At 42.0% G+C, this 22,348-nt stretch overlaps 1 protein-coding gene across 1 annotated transcript in view; it reads left to right on the plus strand.

The window, feature by feature from the left end:
- LOC124595300 (xanthine dehydrogenase-like) overlaps positions 1-22,348 on the plus strand; it is a 414,231-nt gene that overhangs the window by 315,210 nt on the left and 76,673 nt on the right. Inside the window, exons 21-22 of the mRNA XM_047133986.1 lie at positions 17,777-17,905; positions 21,283-21,413. Coding sequence (XP_046989942.1) covers positions 17,777-17,905; positions 21,283-21,413 — 260 coding nt within the window. The remainder of the gene's footprint in view (positions 1-17,776; positions 17,906-21,282; positions 21,414-22,348) is intronic.

Consider the following 22,348-nt stretch of genomic DNA (forward strand, 5'->3'; position numbering starts at 1 on the left):
CATGACAATGCAACTACCAAGAGGTTTCACCAGTGATTTATGGTCCTACCACATGGGGTGCGTTTCCGATGTGCCCAAAAAACTCTCGCTGTTTCCACACCAAATACCAACCCCCCCCCCCCCCCCTACCCCCTCTCACTCATTGGGGTCCCGATTCCGACCAACAAATCGCTATCTCCTTCGGCAGTACCGTATGTGCCTGCCGCACCGGTCTTCTGCGTCATTTCCAAGGTGGAAAATTTAAGTACTATGCCTTTAACCTCTGGTCCAGTTTACAGGCCTACCTCACATGCTGCTCATCCGTTCATTCCCGTGGTTCCAACCATGCCTGCCATGTAGTGCTTACGTGACTCACCAGGGACATTGCAACCGGCCGTTGTTTGGGACATGTTTGCTAGTAACATGTCCACGCCAGTAGTGCAGGATTATAGGACAGCCTATCCTACCATGGGATAGTAGGCCTTCCAAGATACGCCGAAGCCACCCTCGCCCCACCCCTGGCTGTCTGCCAAAGCTACCTCCTTTATACGAGGACAACCCCATTTCAGGGTTTGCACTTGTGGAGCACCTTTTCGAGTTACATCAGGTGACCGATGACAACTCTAAATTTCTATGTCTCATCACACAACTCCATGACCACTCAGATTTAATAAGTGACCGCCTCCTTTCGCCACCGCCGCCGTCAAAATACGAGTTTGCCAGGAATACAGTATTGGACCGACTCACCTGCTCACCACAGGAATTAATAATCAAATCTTGTACGAGGAACACCTGGGGGGCCACACTCCATCACAACTCTGGTGCCGCCTTCGGCTATTTGTGAGTGAACACACGATGCTGGTCGTTACCCTCTGGGCAGTATGGTCTGTCAAGTTACCTACCGACCTGCAGATACACCTACTACCGCATTCCTTTGAGTCTATCAGCTCTCGCCTTTACATTGCAGATCAGCTGTATGCACTACTGCAACAAAAACAACCAGCACACCTCTCACCACTCATTTGCACTACGTCGCCTGTTTACCGGCCATCTGCGGGCAGAGGCAGGGCTCGTTCCACCTCCATTCCATCTATACCACCGGGCGGTACTCATTCGCTCTCTCCTCTTTCTGAGCACTCAAGAATTGCACATGCACCATACATCCCGGTTTACATTCTGGAACAGATCAATGAGGACAAACCTCCTCCGCTGTCACAATCATCGCCATCGCCATATCCAGCTCATCCGTACTGCTGATACCACAAGATTTTCGGGGATTAGGCCAAGAAGTACAGATTACCTTGCCAGCACCCAAATGCCGACCGCAGGATCTAAAAGATGCCTAGTCCTGCGGGGAACTTCACAGGCGTCCTCAAACATTGCACTCTGTCCACTCGTCCTCTTGGCCGAGCAGTCATTTATACGTGACCAACATTTCATCACGGCTTGTTATTCTAGTCGACACAGGTGCGGATGTGTCCATCATACCTACATTGGTGGCTCCTCCTGTTTTTTCACTGACAAAGTTGCTTCTACGCGTTGTCAAGGAACCAACATTACAAACTGTCGGCTCTGCTAAAGTTATGGTGCATCTATCTCCTTCTCTACATTTCCCGTGGGCTTTTTACATCATCAACATTGATGAACCAATTCTCGGTATGGATTTCTTCTCCCATTACAAACTCTCCCTGAACATAGTTCAAGGTTCAGTGCTACATCACCCTTCTGACACTCAGATACCGTGCTCAGGCACTTATGCTCATTGTTCCGTTTACGTCGCTACATGTGATTTGGTTCGTGAGTGCTCCACCCTCGCGGACAAAATTGTGACCTGCATCACTAATCTACTGTCAGAGTACAATGCAGCAGCACAACTCCATCGGCAAAACAACGAGTTGAAACAATGCATTGCTCACACTTCTGATGAGCTCACCGCGGCTCGTACCTAACTGCTGCAACTGCAGTCCACAGTTCCTTCATCTGATTGACCCTCTTCAGCAGACACCAGCATGGATACTCATGAGGTTAGTCCAGAACCATTCATTGCGTGTGACAATTCGTGTTCAGTGATCTCTGCACCCGCCACACACACACTACATGCAGTGTCCTGTGTTTCAAACAGTGCTTCTAATGACAGTCATGCGCACAATGCGAACACGCCCACCGCGCAGACAGCCGGTCGTGTGTTGGTAAACATCCCCCCTCTCTCGCACGCCAACCACATTATTCGGCAGCTATCCCTGTTCCCCGCATGATGCCAACGTCTCTCTTGCCTGTGCCGGTTACTCAATGCAAAGCTAACAACAGACAGTCGCTGCGCGCCCCAATCCACTCCGTGCTGCACGCGCAGTCAATCTCTCCAAACAAGCGCACGCCGTGCTCACGTAACAGGCATGTGACCTCCGCGCTGCCTGTTACCACTCGCGCTAACAGCTACGCCTCATCGTACCCCACTCGTCCCAAAACTTCACGTCAGGACGTTACTCAGCCTCGTGTGCATTTCTCAGTCTCTTCCGTCACTGACAGAACGACTCACAAGATAATTACTACTGCCGACACACAAGATAATTATCACTACCGGCCTTCCTATTAGGCATAAAGGTAGACATCTCAACCCCATTAAGTTGCACATGGCCCAGCAGAAAATTAACAAACTTCTGGAGGCAGGCATTCTACAGCCATTGGACAGCAATTGGTCTTCACTGATTCACCTCATCACCAAACACGACGGTTCTTTTCATATGTGTGGTGATTACAGATGCTTAAATGCTTGTACCATTATGGACAATTACCCTGTGCCGAACATAAACGATTTCAACCATATGTTATCGGGTGCCATAATCTTCAGTGTGATTGACTGTAAACATGCCTATCACCAGATTCCCGTAGTGCTGGAAGACATTCCAAAGACTGCTATCATCTTGCCGCTTGGTTTGTTCCAATACAACTTCATGCCATTCGGCTTAAAGAATGCCACACAAATGTGGCAACATTTCATTGACTCATGACAATTCGAGTTCTGCTTTGCATACCTGGATGACATCCTCATTTTCAGCAAGTTGACTAAGGACCACTAAGATCATTTATCCAAGATCCTCCGGACCTTGAACTCCAACAGTGTCGAGGTCAACAAAGATAAATTCCAATTGCGTCAGTCTTCTGTGACATTTTTGGGTTACACTGTGTCTGCAGACGCAGTACAGCCTCCCAATTCCCGTGTGCAGGCTATCACATCATTGCCACTTCCGGCTACAGACAAAGAACTCCGACATTTCCTGGGTACTAAAAATTATGAGGTGCATTCAAGTTCTAAGGCCTCCGATTTTTTTTGTCCGGACTGGAAAGAGATAGAAACATGTGCATTGTTTTAAAATGAGGCCGCGGTGATTGTCAATACGTCCCAGAAATGGCAGCACCGTACGGCAGATGGAATTTTACCACCAGCGGCGAGAATGAGAACTTTTTTAAATACTTAAAATGGCGACGTTTTCCTTACTTGAACAGCGTGCAATCATTCGTTTTCTGAATTTGCGTGGTGTGAACCCAATTGAAATTCATTGACAGTTGAAGGAGACATGTGGTGATGGAGTTATGGATGTGTTGAAAGTGCGTTCGTGGGTGCGACAGTTTAATGAAGGCAGAACATCATGTGACAACAAACCGAAACAACCTCGGGCTCGCACAAGCCAGTCTGATGACATGATCGAGAAAGTGGAGAGAATTGTTTTGGGGGATCGCCGAATGACTGTTGAACAGATCGCCTCCAGAGTTGGCATTTCTGTGGGTTCTGTGCACACAATCCTGCATGGCGACCTGAAAATGCGAAAAGTGTCATCCAGATGGGTGCCACGAATGCTGACGGACGACCACATGGTTGCCCATGTGGCATGTTGCCAAGCAATGTTGACGCGCAACGACAGCATGAATGGGACTTTCTTTTCGTTAGTTGTGACAATGGATGAGACGTGGATGCCATTTTTCAATCCAGAATCAAAGCGCCAGTCAGCTCAATGCAAGCACACAGATTCACCGCCACCAAAAAAATTTCGGGTAACCGCCAGTACTTAAAAAATGATGGTGTCCATGTTCTGGGACAGCGAGGGCGTAATCCTTACCCATTGCGTTCCAAAGGGCACTACGGTAACAGGTGCATCCTACGAAAATATTTTGAAGAACAAATTCCTTCCTGCACTGCAACAAAAACGTCTGGGAAGGGCTGCGCGTGTGCTGTTTCACCAAGACAACGCACTCGCACATCGAGCTAACGTTACGCAACAGTTTCTTCGTGATAACAAGTTTGAAGTGATTCCTCATGCTCCCTACTCACCTGACCTGGCTCCTAGTGACTTTTGGCTTTTTCCAACAATGAAAGACATTCCTCTCCGTGGCCGCACATTCACCCGCCATGCTGCTATTGCCTCAGCGATTTTCCAGTGGTCAAAACAGACTCCTAAAGAAGCCTTCACCGCTGCCATGGAATCATGGCGTCAGCATTGTGAAAAATATGTACGTCTGCAGGGCGATTACGTCGAGAAGTAACGCCCGTTTCATCGATTTCGGGTGAATAGTTAATTAGAAAAAATATCAGAGGCCTTAGAACTTGAATGCACCTCGTACTACTGCCGACATCTAACTACTGCTGCTGCTGTGCAGGTCCTGCTGATGGACTCGCTGTCCGGCAAACAGACTTTGGGCCTTAAGCCAGTCCATTGGACTGAACCTATGCTAGAGGCCTTAAGGACTCTAAAGACAGCATTAGCTCATGCCGTTGTACTCGCCCACCCCGATCCGTCTGCCGAGTTGTTCATCACTACGGATGCCAGCGACATTGTGGTCGGGGCAGCATTACAGCAACACAGAAAGGCAACATGGTTTCACCCCTTCATTTCTTCTCAAAAAAACTGTCTACAGCACAGAAGAAATATTCCGCTTATGATAGGTAACTTCCAGCAGTCTGTGAAGCCGTCAAACACTTTCGCCCTGACATCGAGGGCCGTTCTTTCTTCATCCTTACTGACCACAAACCAGTGGCGGATGCCTGCTGCAACCCTCCTGAGGACCAACCCCCATGGCATTTCCGCTACTTCGACCTGGTCTCTCAATTTACCACAGATGTACACTACATCAAAGGCACGGAAAACATCCCTGCTGATTTCTTTTGACGGGTCAATACTGTCTCATGCATCATCGATTTATCTTACCTCACCGCTCTCCAGGCCTCTAATGTGGAATCTCAAGCTCTCCTCACGGATCCTCAGACATCGCTTGTTTTTACCAAAGCCAAGTTCCCCGGCATTTCGGATGAAGGGTGGTGCGATTCTTCTACCGGCACTCTGTGGCTGTTGCTCCCTCCCACATTGTGCCGACAAACCTTTGACGCCTTTCATAACCTCACCCACCCTGGCATCTGCACCACCACAGGCCTCATCACTGAGCATTTTGTTTGGAAAAATGTTAAGCAGGACTGTCAAACCCGGGCACGCAGCTGCATTTCCCAACGCAATTAAAATTGGATGCCACACCTCTCCCCCCCCCCCCCCTCCCCCTCCCCCCCTTGGCAAGTTTGACATTCTGCAAGGACGTTTCTGTCATGTACATATCAACCTTACTGGCCCTCTGCCACTGTCAGAGGGCCACAGATATATCCTTTCCACAATCGACCGCATGTTTCATTGGGTGGAGTCTGCTCCTGTACCCAACATCACAGCAGAAACTGTGGCCAAGGGATTCGTCTCATCATGGATTGCTAGGTTCTGTTGCCCATCCACCATCACCAACGGCCAGGGTTGACAGTTCGAGTCTGCACTTTTCATGATTCTATGTAACCTTTGCGGCATTAAAAAAATTCATACAACAGCCTACCATCCACAAAGCAATGGTTTAGTGGAACGATGGCACCGCACCCTTAAAACAGCACTCAGATGCAATGACTGCCTCTGGTCTCAGGCGCTTCCTTGGGTGTTACTTGGTCTCTGTTCGACCTTTAAACCTGACTTACAGGGAACCATCTCTGAATTCGTTTTTGGTGAGAGCTTGGTTCTACCTGGGGAACTTATCCTGCCTTAAGCACCCAAAGATTTCCCCACCTTTCCAGACTGTATTAGTAGAATGCGCACCCACTTTAGACACGCACGGCTATACCCACCTATCAATCATACCCCGCCGGACACTTATGTGCCAACTGCACTCAACATATGCTCCCATGTTATGCTCAGGGATGATTCAGTAAGACAAACCATGCAACGCCGTGCCACGGCCACTTTGAAGTACTCCAGAGGGGTGAGACGATGTTCAACATTATGGTTAAAGTAGGCCGTTTCGCTACACAGGCTCAAGCTTGCTTTTGTGGACTCCGATACCACTCTGCTGTCCCAGTCAGACCATCCAGACGAATTTTCCATTGCCGAACCCGATAATGAGTTAGCTCATCCCATGGTAGGGTCTTCTCCTCCTGATGATTCGTCACTGCAGTTCGCGGGTTTCCCAAGCATGTCGTCATCAGCCCCATGCACAGGTTTTGATGACGTTTCATCTACTGAAGAGACTTGCTGCCCGACTTTCAACTTGCGCTGCAATGTACCACCTACCCGCGTTGACAATGTGTCGATTGTCACTTTCGATGATCATGTGCTCATGCTCTTTACAGACACTCAACAAGGAACTAGATGTCAAGATAGTGCATAGCCTGTCCCTCCCCTGAGAGTGCAATCCATCAAGAGTTCGTTCATTCATCTCCTCGGACGGCTCGATCTGCATTATAGGCAGGCATGCCTGCACGCTGCACCCCTTCCCACACCTTTACTCCTGGGCCAGCCGACACATCGCGTGCCCCCGCTGGCAGATTATGATGTGGACCTGCTGCCTGTTGCTGCGCCTTCGCATACTGCCCTGACTGAGATGGAGCTTCCAGTCTCGCGCATGCTGCCTCACACTATTCACTCCAATGCCGACACCCACACGACCATGACCTCCCCTCAGGCTCCCACAGGCCATACTCCGTACTGCGGTGGGGGTGGGGGCTCTGTGGCATCGATAGCACCACGTAAAGCATGATCTTTGAACTCTAACTGCTCTGACAAGCTGCCATGTTAATGTTCCAGTCAGCATTTGTACCTTGTACAGTGTACATGTGTATCATTCTTTGTGCTGAAATATATGTATGTATAAACATTTATGGGAACAGTTTGTTGCATATACAGTTATCTGTATTCCCGTTTCCCGTAAGTGCTTTCTGTTGACATTGGGTGTTAAAGGCGCTGCAGTCTGGAACCGCAAGACCGCTACGGTCGCAGGTTCGAATCCTGCCTCGGGCATGGATGTTTGTGATGTCCTTAGGTTGGTTAGGTTTAAGTAGTTCTAAGTTCTAGGGGACTAATGACCTCAGCAGTTGAGTCCCATAGTGCTCAGAGCCATTGACATTGGGTGTTGCTTGAAAGATGTGATGAGCACTATTTGTTTGGGATGACTCCACCTATTGATTTTGCAGATATCTGCTAAAACTCTAGAGAAAATCCTAATGACAATTTTTAGGAGAAATGCCTTGTGTATAAACATAAAAACTATAATATTTTGCTGTTTGATGATAATTTTAATGTACCTTGTACAAAAACAAACACTACGGTATCAGTGATATAAAAATCATTATTGGAATTATGAATGAGAAAGAACTGCCTCTTCCACAGTTGGTAATCTTAATTTTTTGATGCCAGTATCAAAATTTCCTCATTCAATTTTTTATTAATGCATTGCATCAAACTTGTGCCAAGCTTTTGGGAGGAAAATGCATACAAGTAATTGAGTGCTCATGCTATAAGCAGCTGGATGCCATTATTCAACTACTTGTGGAATGAGTATTTAGGTACTTTTATACGTATTGTCTCATATTGAACATGTGACCCAATGTGGCATGTATTCACATGAAAAGAGAATGTCATTATTCAAAATTCAGTAGTGAAAATAAAGATTACCATTAGTAGTAAAGGTGGTACTTCAAAATCAATAATCCCCATTGTTGTCTACTGCCTCAGTGCAAAGGGAGAAAAGTATTGCCCGTGGATAAAGGAGAAGCTACACATAATTTCATGAGATAATTCATGGTTCTGTAAGAATTGTTGTAATTCATCATGAATCTTCTTCTTCTCCTTTTCCACAGAGTTTATTCCATCTAGTATGAGGACCATGTTTTTAAGGTTTTGGAAAATTTTATTTTATAATTTAACTTTGAGGCCGGATGTTCTTCCTCACTCATCAATGTAACCGAAGGGAGGAAAGTTGTGAGCACCATTTGGCTGTGAATCATGTACCATATTTTAACTGTTGGTGTACAGTATTCGCTGAGGTGGAGTTTAGGGAACAGCACAACATTTGCTTAAATGAGCATGAGAAACTGCCTAAAACCACACACAGGCTTGCCTTGTACCAATCCATGTCATTAATCTACTGTGTAGATTTTATCTGGGTTTAGCAAACCTTCATGATTCACAGGATAGTCCACAGAATGTTATACTATATGGGCTGGTCATCATTTGTAACAAATCCAATTGTGAAACTGTTTTAACATATGTATAATTTTCTTTTTCCTTTTATGAGAACACCATTCATTGCCAATTAACGGAACACTAGACGCAACCCCATAATGTCATTTATTTTACTAGTTTCTGTAAAAAGTAAGGGACCTCAATGTTGAAATAGCCGTTACGTTTCAGTATAAAATCTTCTTACCAGCCAACAATATATACAGAATCATTCAAAATGTGACTTAGACGTTAACTTTTGTTAACAGAAAGGAGAAAAGTCTTAGGAATTGACAGATAAAATAGCAATATCACACAGTATTCTGAATGAAGGGAAAAACAGGAGATCCATGAAATAAAATGTTACACAAGATCTCAGAACAGAAAAGTTAGAAGTTCTTATCAAATCAAAGTTAAGCAGACAAGAAGGAAACTTCATGCATAGTTTAGACACAAATTTGTAACAACAGATAAGAATGAATTCTCTTCAGCAAAGATTGCAGTGTTGAAATTGTATGGTTTCAATCACATAACTCACTATGTCATTTTGGTTACAGCACAGCACAATAGGTATTTTTTGTGCTGCTGCTTTCATCTTTGTGTTGTGCATCAATCAACTGCACATGAGTTTTCAACTTTGGTTATTTTTGTTAATTATTTCAGTCATGAAATTTCCTTTAAGATTATTTTAGCTAAGTTAATTTTCCCATAACTCTTGGTTTGAGTTGTGATTGATTTATTTCTAATTTAATCAAAAGAATGAAGGAAGTCATTCTTAGTTGTTAAAGTAGCTTACATAAGCTTGAAAGATTTTCCTGCAGAAAAATTACAAAGTGTATTGGAAAATGTTCAGTCATAGATCCTGCCCTTCTTCAATCTTCCCTAACTTATCACTCTTTCATCCCTGGGACAAGAGCTGATAGTTTGAAAAGCTATAGTAGAATTGCCAAAAGAAAATCCCTGACAGTTGTAGTGGGTTTGGCAGGGCTGCTATGTGTGTCTACCCCAAACACACATGTAACACAATTTTGTGTATGTTTCTGTGGCAACAGCCCAGAGTTGTTGCAGCTGTATAGAAAGTTATTGTTTTCACCTGAAGCCATTTGCACTTCTTAGTTGAAAGCATGGCAACAGCACTACCATAGACATTCTTTCACCAACTCTGCTATGGAGAGAGAGCTTTTTTCTTTCTACTTTTAAGTATGCCTGTTGGCGGTACTTGGAATTTCATCTCCTGAAGGTATATTTGCTCAACAATTCTGTCCCCTTGTAATTTGTTGAATCAAATATCGTACTAGACTAATTTTAGGTCAGTCGATCAGTTGAGCACATAAAATCCCATTTAAAAAAATTGCGTTTAGCAAGAAACAATCTAATGTTTTCCATTGATGTTGGATGTCACATTAATTCGTTGGTGCTGACTATGTTTATACAACATGACAACAGACTGAACAATATCTCAAACAGAATCGTTGACAGAACCGACTACAGACCTTTGCTGCAGAGCCAGGTGGAGGGTCTGTATCAGAGGCTCAGACGGTTTTGCGACCGTGTTCGCTGCAGATTCCTTGACTTGCACCATAGGGTGGTGGGGTTTCGTCTTCTGCTAAATAGGTCAGGAGTTCACTATACTCAGCTGGCGGCTACACGGGTAGCGGAGGCTGTGTGGCATGGACTGGGCGGTTTTTTAGGTTAGAAGGCCTCAGGAAAGTACGGGGTGGGCTGCAATCTCAAAGGGTGCATGGCAAATACCGGACGTGCTTGGATCAAGGAACAGTCGGAATTGTAGTTGTAAATTGTTGTAGTTGTGCTGGGAAAGTCCCTGAGCTTCAAGCGCTAATAGAAAGCACAGAAGCTGAAATAATTATAGGTACAGAAAGCTGGCTAAAGCCTGAAATAAGTTCTGCAGAAATTTTTACAAAGTCTCAGACGGTGTTCAGGAAAGATAGATTAGGCATAATTGGTGGTGGAGTGTTTGTGTCTGTCAGTAGTGGTTTATCTTGTAGTGAAGTCGAAGAAGATACTCCGTGCGAATTGGTATGGGTGGAGGTTATACTTAACAGCCAAAATAAGTTAAAAATTGGCTCTTTCTACCAACCCCAAGACTCCGATGATATAGTTGCTGAACAGTTCAGAGAAAATTTGAGTCTCGTAACAAATAAATACCCCACTCATACGGTTATAGTTGGTGGGGACTTCAACCTTCCCTCGATATGTTGGCAAAAATACTTGTTCAGAACCGGTGGTAGGCAGAAAACATCGTCCGAGATAGTCCTAAATGCTTTCTCCGAAGATTATTTCGAGCAGTTAGTCCACAAGCCCACGCGAATTGTAAATGGTTGCGAAAACACACTTGACCTCTTAGCCACAAACAATCCAGAGCTAATAGAGAGCATCATGACTGATACAGGGATTAGTGATCACAAGGTCATTGTAGCTAGGCTCAATACTGTTTCTTCCAAATCCACTAGAAACAAATGCAAAATAATTTTATTTAAAAAAGCGGATAAAGTGTCACTAGAAGCCTTCCTAAGAGACAAACTCCATTCCTTCCGAACTGACTATGTAAATGTAGACGAGATGTGGCTCAAATTCAAAGATATAGTAGCAACAGGAATTGAGAGATTCATACCTCATAAACTGGTAAGAGATAGAACTGATCCCCCATGGTACACAAAACAGGTCCGAACGCTGTTGCAGAGGCAACGGAAAAAGCATACAAAGTTCAGAAGAGCGCGAAATCCCGAAGATTGGCTAAAATTTACAGACGCGCGAAATTTGGCATGGACTACAATGCAAGATGCCTTTAATAGGTTCCACAACAAAACATTGTCTCGAAATTTGGTAGAAAATCCGAAGAAATTCTGGTTGTATGTAAAGTACACAAGTGGCAAGACGCAGTCAATACCTTCGCTGCGCAGTGCCGATGGTACAGTTACCGACGACTGTGCTGCTAAAGCGGAGTTATTGAACGCAGTTTTCCGAAATTCCTTCACCAGGGAAGACGAATGGAATATTCCAGAATTTGAAACACAAACAGCTGCTGGCATGAGTTTCTTAGAAGTAGATACCTTAGGGGTTGCGAAGCAACTCAAATCGTTTGATACGGGCAAGTCTTCAGGTCCAGATTGTATACCGATTAGGTTCCTTTCAGATTACGCTGATACAATAACTCCCCACTTAGCAATCATTAGATTCGACTCATTCCACATCATTACGAAATATCGTATTCATGATCCATGGAACTAATATTAATCTAATCTAATCTAATCTAATCTAATCATATACAACTGCTCACTCACCGATAGATCTGTACCTACAGATTGGAAAATAGTGCAGGTCGCACCAGTGTTTAAGAAGGGTAGTAGGAGTAATCCATCGAACTAGAGACCTATATCATGGATGTCGGTTTGCAGTAGGGTTTTGGAGCATATATTGTATTCAAACATTATGAATCACCTCGAATGGAACGATCTATTGATACATAATCAGCATGGTTTCAAAAAACATCGTTCTTGTGCAACGCAGCTAGCTCTTTATTCACACGAAGATAAGGTGGGTAGATCACGTAACTAATGAGGAGGTATTGAATAGGATTGGGGAGAAGAGAAGTTTGTGGCACAACTTGACTAGAAGAAGGAATCGGTTGGTAGGACATGTTTTGAGGCATCAAGGGATCACAAATTTAGCATTGGAGGGCAGCGTGGAGGGTAAAAATCGTAGAGGGAGACCAAGAGATCAATACACTAAGCAGATTCAGAAGGATGTAGGTTGCAGTAGGTACTGGGAGCTGAAGAAGCTTGCACAGGATAGAGTAGCATGGAGAGCTGCATCAAACCAGTCTCAGGACTGAAGACCACAACAACAACAACAATGGCCGCTATCGATAGGGGATCTCAAGTTGATTCCGTATTTCTAGATTTCTGGAAAGCTTTTGACACCATTCCTCACAAGCAACTTGTAATCAAGCTGCGGGCCTACGGGGTATCGTCTCAGTCGTGCGACTGGATTCGTGATTTCCTGTCAGGAAGGTTGCAGTTTGTAGTAATAGACAGCAAATCATCGAGTAAAACTGAAGTGATATCAGGTGTTCCCCAGGGAAGCGTCCTGGGACCTCTGCTGTTCCTGATCTATATAAATGACCTGGGTGACAATCTGAGCAGTTCTCTTAGGTTGTTTACAGATGATGCTGTAATTTACCGTCTAGTAAGGTCATCCGAAGACCAGTATCAGTTGCAAAGCGATTTGGAAAAGATTGCTGTATGGTGTGGCAGGTGGCAGTTGACGCTAAATAACGAAAAGTGTGAGGTGATCCACATGAGTTCCAAAAGAAATCCATTGGAATTCAATTACTCGATAAATAGTACAGTTCTCAAGGCTGTCAATTCAACTAAGTACCTGGGTGTTAAAATTACGAACAACTTCAGTTGGAAAGACCACATAGACAATATTGTGGGGAAGGCGAGCCAAAGGTTGCATTTCATTGCAGGACACTTAGAAGATGCAACAAGTCCACTAAAGAGACAGCTTACACTACACTCGTTCGTCCTCTGTTAGAATATTGCTGTGCGGTGTGGGATCCTTACCAGGTGGGATTGACGGAGGACATCGAAAGGGTGCAAAAAAGGGCAGCTCGTTTTGTATTATCACGTAATAGGGGAGAGAGCGTGGCAGATATGATACGCGAGTTGGGATGGAAGTCATTAAAGCAAAGATGTTTTTCGTCGCGGTGCGATCTACTTAGGAAATTTCAGTCACCAACTTTCTCTTCCGAATGCGAAAATATTTTGTTGAGCCCAACCTACTTAGGTAGGAATGATAATCAAAATAAAATAAGAGAAGTCAGAGCTCGAACAGAAAGGTTTAGGTGCTTGTTTTTCCCACGCGCTGTTCGGGAGTGGAATGGTAGAGAGATAGTATGATTGTAGTTCGATGAACCCTCTGGCAAGCACTTAAATGTGAATTGCAGAGTAATCATATAGATGTAGATGTAAATGTAGACCTCATCCATGCCAACCAGCATGGTGTCTGAAAACATCAGTCATGTGAAACCTAACTCAAACTTTTCTCACATGACATCCTGAATACCATTGATTTATGCAGTCAGGTATATGCTGTGTTTCTTACCTTTAAACAGCATTTGACTCAGTACCACACATGCATTTATTATAATAAGTATCATAATAGGGATTGGTGACTGAATTGAGGATTTATGTAGGAAGGACGCAACATATTATCTTCAGATGTGCCCCAAGGAAATATGTTGTGACCATTGCCATTCTTGTCATTAATGAGATAATGTTAATGGTAACCTCAGAGTTGTCACAGATTATGCAGTTATCAATAATGAAGTACTGTCTGAAAAAAGCTGCACAAATATTCTTTCTTGATAAGATTTGAAACTGGTATAAAGATTGGCAACTTACTTCAAGTGTACGGAAATGTGCACTTTACAAAACAAAAACATAGTATTCTATGACTGCAATATCAACAAGTCATAGTTGGAATCAGTCAACTCATACAAATACCAGGGTGTAACTATTTCTAGGGATATGAAATGGAATGATCTCATAGCCTCAGCCATAGGTAAAACAGGTGGCAGACAGTGGTTCATTGGTAGTATACTAGGGAAATTCAATCAGTCTACACAGGGATTGCATACAAAAGACTCATGCGACCCATCCTGAAATATGTCTCAAGTGTGTGGTACCCATACCAGATGGGACTAACAGGGGATATTGAACGTGTACAGAGAGGGGCAGCTTGAATGTCCCAGGTCTGTTCGACCCGTGGGACTTTCTCACAGAAAGAACTGAACTGGCAGACACTTGAAGATACATGCAAACTATCCCAAGAAGACCTACTTAGAAATTTTCTAGAACCAAATTTGAGTGATGAATGTAGGAGTATATTACAACCTTGCCTGTATCACTCCTACAGGGATCACAAAGACAAGATTAGACTAATTTCAGCATCTACAGACGTGTTTAAGCAATCACTCTTCCCTCATTTCATTCATGTATGCATTGGGAAAAGCCATAATGACTGGTACAGTGAGGCGTATCACATGACAGTGATTTGCAAAGTATACACCGGGTGTCCCAGGAGGAATGGGCAATATTCAGTAGTATGACAGAAACAGCTATATGAAACAAAAAATGTCATCTGGACATATGCCTTATTCCAAAAGGTTTCTGAGACAGAACACAATTTGCTATTTGTTTTATGCATTATTCAGTATTTTGTCAGTTTTAAACATGAACAATAGTTAGTAAACATAACAACAAAATATCTATTGAAAATTAACATATTTTTAGCAGATTCGTCTCTAAGTGTTTCCATAGACATCACATTACAGCTATCATACAGTTCACAATAAATATTCAAATATCCTACTCTCAACTTCAGTACATTTGTCCTCTCTTGGGAAATCATGTTGTGTTGCTTGTCTGAGTGCTTCTGCATGTTCCCTAAATAGGGCAGCAGCATCTATAATGTGACCAAGCAGTTCATCTGATGTATTCGCCTTTTGTTTGTACATCTCAAACTTCTTCCAACCTCATAAACAAAAATCAAATGGCATAAGGTCTAGCAATCTTGTTAATTATACTACCATGACCAATGCAGAGATTAGGATAAGTTTTGTTGAGATGTTCCCTCATACATTTGGTAAAAAGTGGAGGAACTGTGTCATACTAGAAGTACATTGCAGTCCATGTGCCCAAAGAAATGTTCCCAGGGTGTTCAGCGGATGAATGTTCCAAAAAAAAATGCACATGTTTCTGTCCCATCCTTTGCTCTTCTAAATGGCTTGGACATACCAGCATGTTACTGATCATGCCACACCAAAGGTTGATCAAAAAATGAACATAGAAGTTGTTGTCCACTGTAGAATGTGGATTCTCCTTTAATCATTGATGATTATTACATGTGGCATTGAACATGTTTTCATAAGTGAATAGTATTACTGGGAACAAATGACGATTACCATTTGACAAGTGATAAAATTCAAGTCACATGGCATTGTTTTCAATATGAAGATTATGGACATGCTGTATGTGAAATGGGCACAAGTTTTCCACTTGTAATTTTTGCCATACACTTGTTTGTGGGACATTAATACATGCAGAAAGTCACCGTGTGCTGGTAGCAGCAATACACAACACCACTTAAACTTGCTGATCCTGCACAGGTTGTTGAACTACATTTGGAAGAAACTTGCTGAAAACTCTGGTAAGCACTCTACAGTCAGGAATTCAACATGTCGGAAAGCACTGGTGGTATTCTTTGAGAGCAGCAAGAACACTACCATTGCAGAAGGGATAAACATAAACCATATCTGCATATTCTTCATTAGTGTAGATGTGTGACATTTTAGCCAGCATGTGAACAAACACAGTTAACTGATGTCTCTCTGATACACTCTCAATCCCTTGCACTACTTCACTCAAAACACACGATGAACAACTGTGCGTACAACAGGATAGTTTAATCATAGGAATACATCCCAAGGAAAGAGTTGAAAGCAGTAATATAGGTCAGGCTACAATGCTAGTAAAATATCAAAGAGGTTTGGTGAGTAAGACATATAAGGGCTTTCACTATCCCAGAAACAAATGTACATTAAATGTAGTCTATCTTGGAAACCATTTGGAATAGGGCATATGCCCAAAAGAAGTTTTTTGTTTTTAATGAGCATTCCTGTCATATCCCTGAATATTGACCATTCTTCCTGAGACAACAAGTACATAGATGCAGATGTATTTATATAAATGTTCAATTACATTGCAAGTTTAAAGATTATGAATCATATGTTGTGAGCACACTGAAGTTTTTCTGAACTGTCGGAGCTTCCTCCCCCCTGACCAACACCCCCTCCCCTTCCCGCCCCCACCCCCCACCCCACCCCCTGTATGCACACACACATACCTACACCTACATATCATACCTTTTTACCACTATTTTGCCTCCTCTCTCCAAGGCCAACAGTGCTTATCCTTACTTTTCAAGGGTTTGTATTCTATTAACTCTGTCATGTTGCTTCTGCACCAATCCAGTATGTTTCACTTTTATCTAGGGTCACAGCTTCATAGCCTGTAGTTTTAGTGCACCAAGGATTAAATTGAGGGAAAAAAGCTTTTTTTGATAGCATCTGTTTCAACATAGGCATACTAATCTTCTGAAGTGAGAGACAGTAGTGAAGTAGTATGAATATCTCTCTCTCTCTCTCCCTCTCTCTCTCTCTCTCTCTCTCTCTCTCTGTGTGTGTGTGTGTGTTCACATTTGTGAAGTGAGACAGTAGGGTAATAATATCCTAGAAGTGTTAATGGATTTAATACAATAATGGATGATCCTGGATTGAATACAAATGGTGTTCTGAGAGAAAAATAATCTCTCATTGCATGATGCATTGTAAGAACCTACTAATAATGATACCTTGTCCATTTTAAACTTGTACCATACCTGTTCTAATGACCATAGTTTAGATTGAATTTTAAACTTTGAAACCTTACTTGCTTTTGCTGGCAATGCTGGCTCAATAAGTACTAGCAACCATTTTTTCCTGTGCATTACTAATTTCCTTTATACTACAGAAAATTGTTGTTTGGTGAACAAAACAGCCTAGAACATGGCTTTTATTTAACTGTAGCTACAAGTAAACTAAAACGTTTTATCTATACTGTTTTCCAGCAATACAGGGTGTCACACTGAGTAAGTCATGAGTAGCAGTTGTTTGGGGTGAATCTGTTTACCCAATGCAGAAATGATTCTGAAAATATATCACCCACTGATTATGTAGCTAAATTATATTTTCAGGTACATTTCTAGTACAAGGTTTGTATACTGATGTATTATGAGTATTCACTGTTATCTCCCATCTCTGCCGGTCAAGAAAATGTATTCTTATTTTTCAAAGGTTTGGATTCTTTCAACTACACCAAGGAAATAAGTATGGCACCTTGCCCATTCTAAACTTGTGCTGTGCCTCTAGTAACCTCAACTTACATCAAAATTTAAACCTTAACCTTCCTTGTTATCCCTGTGGATGCTGACTCAATAAGTACCAGCAAATATTCTATCTCTATGTTCCTAATTTTCTGCTGATAAAACAAAATTGTTGTTTTATGAATAAAGCAGTTTAGAGCATGGTCTTTTATTTAACTGTAATTATTGTTAAATGAAATAATTTTTATTTAGATTGTTTTTTGCTAAAGTTATAGAACAATATCGCTATAAACTTCATGACATAATATCAGCTTTCTGTAAAATTGTTATTATTTCAGGTGGCACAGGTCTGTGCTCATACATTAGGTATTCCTCTCGATTTTGTGAGTGTGAAGCCCTCTAACAACTGGACAGCCCCAAATGGATTGGTTACTGGAGGGAGCTTAGCAAGTGAATGCTGTTCTTATGTAAGTGGCCTGATTAAAAAGTGTGAAAAGCAGATACCATACTGTAGCAAAATTCTGTCAGAAATCTACATCAATATACTCATACTACATCAAAAAACGTTTTTTGTCCCATGCTTTCAGTGTTGTTAAGGGCGATGTGTATTGCCACGTAAGTGTAAAACAGCTAAAGGCATATGAAGTGATCACAATGTGCAATTTAATTATTGTGTCTGGGTAATATTTTTTTTTAGAAAGAGTTTATGGTTTGCATGTTTTGCATGTTTTGTGCCCTTCTCTAATATAACAGACAATTATATCACAAGAAAGCTAACAGTAAAATTACTTTATTAACATATTAGATGATTTCCCTGTGTTACCCAGTTACTATTTTTTGTCACTCCACTCCTACTCCTACTCTGACATGGTGATTATTAGTGTTTGGGACAGTTTGCAAATTAGCCAATGACTTCAAATGCTTTGGATATGAGACTCATATTAGTCATCTTTATTATAAATATTTTTATTGTACTTTTTAGTTTCATGTCACATAAATTATGACTGTTCTCATGTACTTCGATGTGTTACTATGTGCCACATTTAAATCATTTGATGATAACTTACTATAAAGTGAAAATGTTTATATACCATTTCTGTGCCCAAGTTCAAAAATACAATAAAAGATTGAGTTTATTTGCGTATCCATCCTCTGCTGCAAGCACATAATTGTTTTGTAAACAAGAAACACCTTTTCTTGCTGCAGTGTATTTTATTTCTCTGAGACACATTTCGCCTTTTTTCACTTTAAGGCATCATCAATGAGATCTAGAATGATACAGTTTTATTTTACTAAGTGTTATCTGTAGATTATAAAACATGTCATGTCTTGTTTTCTATGTTATCACTTATAAATACAAATACAGTGCAACAAGAGAAGGTATTTTTTTATTTACAAAACAAATATTACAATAAAAGAATTTTATTTACAAGACAGTCACTCTCTTTCCCTAAGGCAGTACATATAGCCTGTACACATTTTTTATTGTTATGTATGTCATCTACTTTCTAGTCCCACCTACATTATGCGGTGGTGGCAAATAAGTCTTAGCCTTGTGTCTTTTCAGATAGTAAGTGTCATGCGTAGCAAGTTTGATTGAATTTGTGCCACCACAGATGCCACATTTGTGCTTTATGTGTCATCCCTCTCCTCCTTGCCGCATGCACTCATATATCATCAAGACTGTGTTATTCAGCATAACACCCCTGAAGCTCATTAATATGACATTATTATTCACTGTTTGCTACCTCTTTTACATTACCACTTTCCTACCATAATCCCCATAAGATTCCTAGGAAAGGAATGGCATTGTAATTGTCACAAGTCAGTCTAGCAATACCAATACTGTAATGTTGATCATTTCTGATTATTTTAAAATGTATTTCCTTTCTGTCCCCTCCAACCAATTTGCATGTTTTCCAGATAGTAAGTTATTTACATATCAAGTTTGGAGTTAAGCATTCATGTCACCACATTCCCAACCCCACCTAAAAATAGGAGTACCGGGGGTGTCTTACTTCTCAATTGAAAGATATGACCTACAAACAGATCTGTGGGACACCTATGGGCACCTACTTGGCACCATCCTATGCCAACCTACTCATGAGTCATCAAGAGAAACCCTTCCTAACCACACAGATTCCTAAATCCCTCAAGTGGTTCAGATTCATTAACATCTTTGTGATCTGGACTAAGAGTGAGGACACCCTAACCATGTTCCCACAGAACCTCAACACTTTATTCCCCATTCACTTCACCTGGTCCTCCTCAACACACCAAGCCACCTTCCTCAATGTTGACCTCGACATCAAGGATGACTACATCACTACCACTGTCCACATCAAACCTTCACTTCAACAGCTGCCCCTCATAACATACCAAGAAGTTCCTTCCACACAGCCAAGCCAACTGTGGTCATCACATCTGTAGTGAGAAGCAGTCCCTCTACAAATATGTCAAGGGTCTCACTGAGGCCTCCACAGACCAAAATTACCCTCCCAACCATTTTAGAAACAGATCTCCCATGCCTTATCAGTACATGTGACTCAGTACCATTGAGAACTGAGGCAACTGAATCACATTTTCCACCCAGGTTTCAGTTAAGGCTTGTCATGCTCTGAAATTAAGGATATCCTACCCTTAGTACTCACCACCTCTCCCACAGTGCTATTCCACTGCCCACAGAACCTACACAATGTGCTCATCCGTCCCTGGTACACTCTGTCTCCCAACCCTTCAGCTCATGACTCATAATCCTGCAATAGACCTAGAAGTAAGACCTTCCCACTACCACTTACTCCAGTGCTGCCAAAGGCATTCCTGTCTCATCAAAGACAGGAATACTTGTGTGAAAGCAGGCATGGTACCTGCAAAGCTAAGCTGCAACCACTGTACTGTTTCCTATGTAGGCATGATAACTAACGAGGTGTCTGTCTTCATGAATGGACATCGCAAAACAGCTGGGCCACCCAGTTGTTGAACATGCTGCCCAGCACAATGTGCTTCACTTCAGTGACTGCTTCACAGCCTGTACCATCTGGATGTCCATGTTGGTATCGCTAGGTATACTAGAAGTCAGCATATCAGTTTTAAAGTAGCAGCTATGTAAACACATGTTATTGTGCTGATTGCAAGTGCTCACATCCATCAACAATTTACAACTGACAGATCCCAGTGTGAACATTCTTAGTGATGCATAAGCACGTCAGATGGTGCAGTGCCAGTACAAATTGGTATTATCATCTGACATTTGATTAAGGCATGGATCTACTGTTTCATATAATTATGTATGCCTAAATTTTTATCATAGCAAGTCAGTATTTTGCATTAAAAAAAGAAGAAAAAAAGAAAACTGTAAAATCATGGGCAATGTTCATTCCTAAACCTCACCAGTCCTTTTATTTCACTGCTCTTGCTTCCTCTTCAGTCCTTTTGTGAGAAGGAGCCATTGGCTCCAGAACCTTGCTAACTTTAATACCTTTTATATGTGTGTTCTCCTACCATTGTTTGGTGAATAGATTTTTTTATTCATCCAATTATATTATATTTTCAAAAATTAATTATTTTCATTGATATGAATTGCTACTCACCAAATAGGGGAGGAATTGAGACACAGACGGGCACAATAAAAAGACTACTAAATATTTAAGCTTTTGCCCAAAAGACCATCTTTGGAAGTCTGCTCTGATCTCGGTGTTCTGGGCAACTTTTCTGAACTGGCTCCAAAAGCTTGCATGCTTCAATACCTTATATGTGTATGTTCTCCTATTGCCACTTGGTTTATGTGTGTGTGTCTACACATTAGCAAATATAATAACTGACATTAATAATAGTTATCTCATAGGCAACAATGAGAAGTTGCAATGAACTTCTTAGTCGTCTGGCTCCAGTGCGAGACAAAATGGGGAAGCCCTCTTGGAAGGAACTTATTGCTCAAGCATTTCTGGAAGGTGTTGACCTTTCTGCCAGTTACATGTAAGTGTAGTAATGTTTTTTCCATAACTTTTTCAACTATAGCTTGAATAAATTTACTTAGCGACTGACAGATTGCACTGGTAAGAGGAGAGTGTTGCTTTCATGCAGTCACCCACATCTCACTATGCTTTAGATGTAATTGTAACAAAGACAACAAACAAGCATGTGGCACTCATGAAAGAACTATGGTTGGCAGGCAGCTGGCCCCTATCACTCATCTTGCTGAAATGTCAATCACAAAGTTATTTTAATCCAAGCATCCTAGTGCTAAAACAAATAGACTTTTCCATACTACTTGGAGTGAATTCGTTGAACACATGCGTAGATATTTATAGAGATAAAATTATTATAAACTGTAACAAACAACAAAGCATGGGTTTAGGAAAGGTAAGTTTACTGTTGGAGGTAAATGTAAATGTTGTGTGACTAGGGCCTCCCCGTCAGGTAGACCATTTGCTTGGTGCAAGTCATTCGATTTGATGCCACTTTGGCGACTCACACATCGAACTGTTTTAAGTTAGGCTGATAGGTATGGTCAATAAAGTCACATTAAACTACACTGTAAGAAGTGAAGCACAGAGAAGGGGAGGAGGAAATGAAATGAGGCACCATTAGTGGAGATGGTTATTTCAGTAATTACGAAACTGAATCAAATTTACAAAGGACTGCACCCACTCTTGCCTGGGTGGATGCACTGATTCAGTTGGGTAAGATGTCATAAAACCATTGTATCATCTCCTGAGGCAAGCTGGCCCACAACTGCTGTAACTGGTTCTTGACATCCTGGATACTGGCACTGGGACTGGTTGAAGTCCAAGCTGGTCCCACACATTTTTTATTGGGGATACAAACAGGGATCTTGGTGGCCACAGCAGTGACTCAGTATCACATAGAAAGTTCATAGAGACACATTCCATGTGTGAATGAGCTTTATA

This window comes from Schistocerca americana, chromosome 2 (assembly GCF_021461395.2).
Source record: "Schistocerca americana isolate TAMUIC-IGC-003095 chromosome 2, iqSchAmer2.1, whole genome shotgun sequence".
NCBI lineage: Eukaryota > Metazoa > Arthropoda > Insecta > Orthoptera > Acrididae > Schistocerca > Schistocerca americana.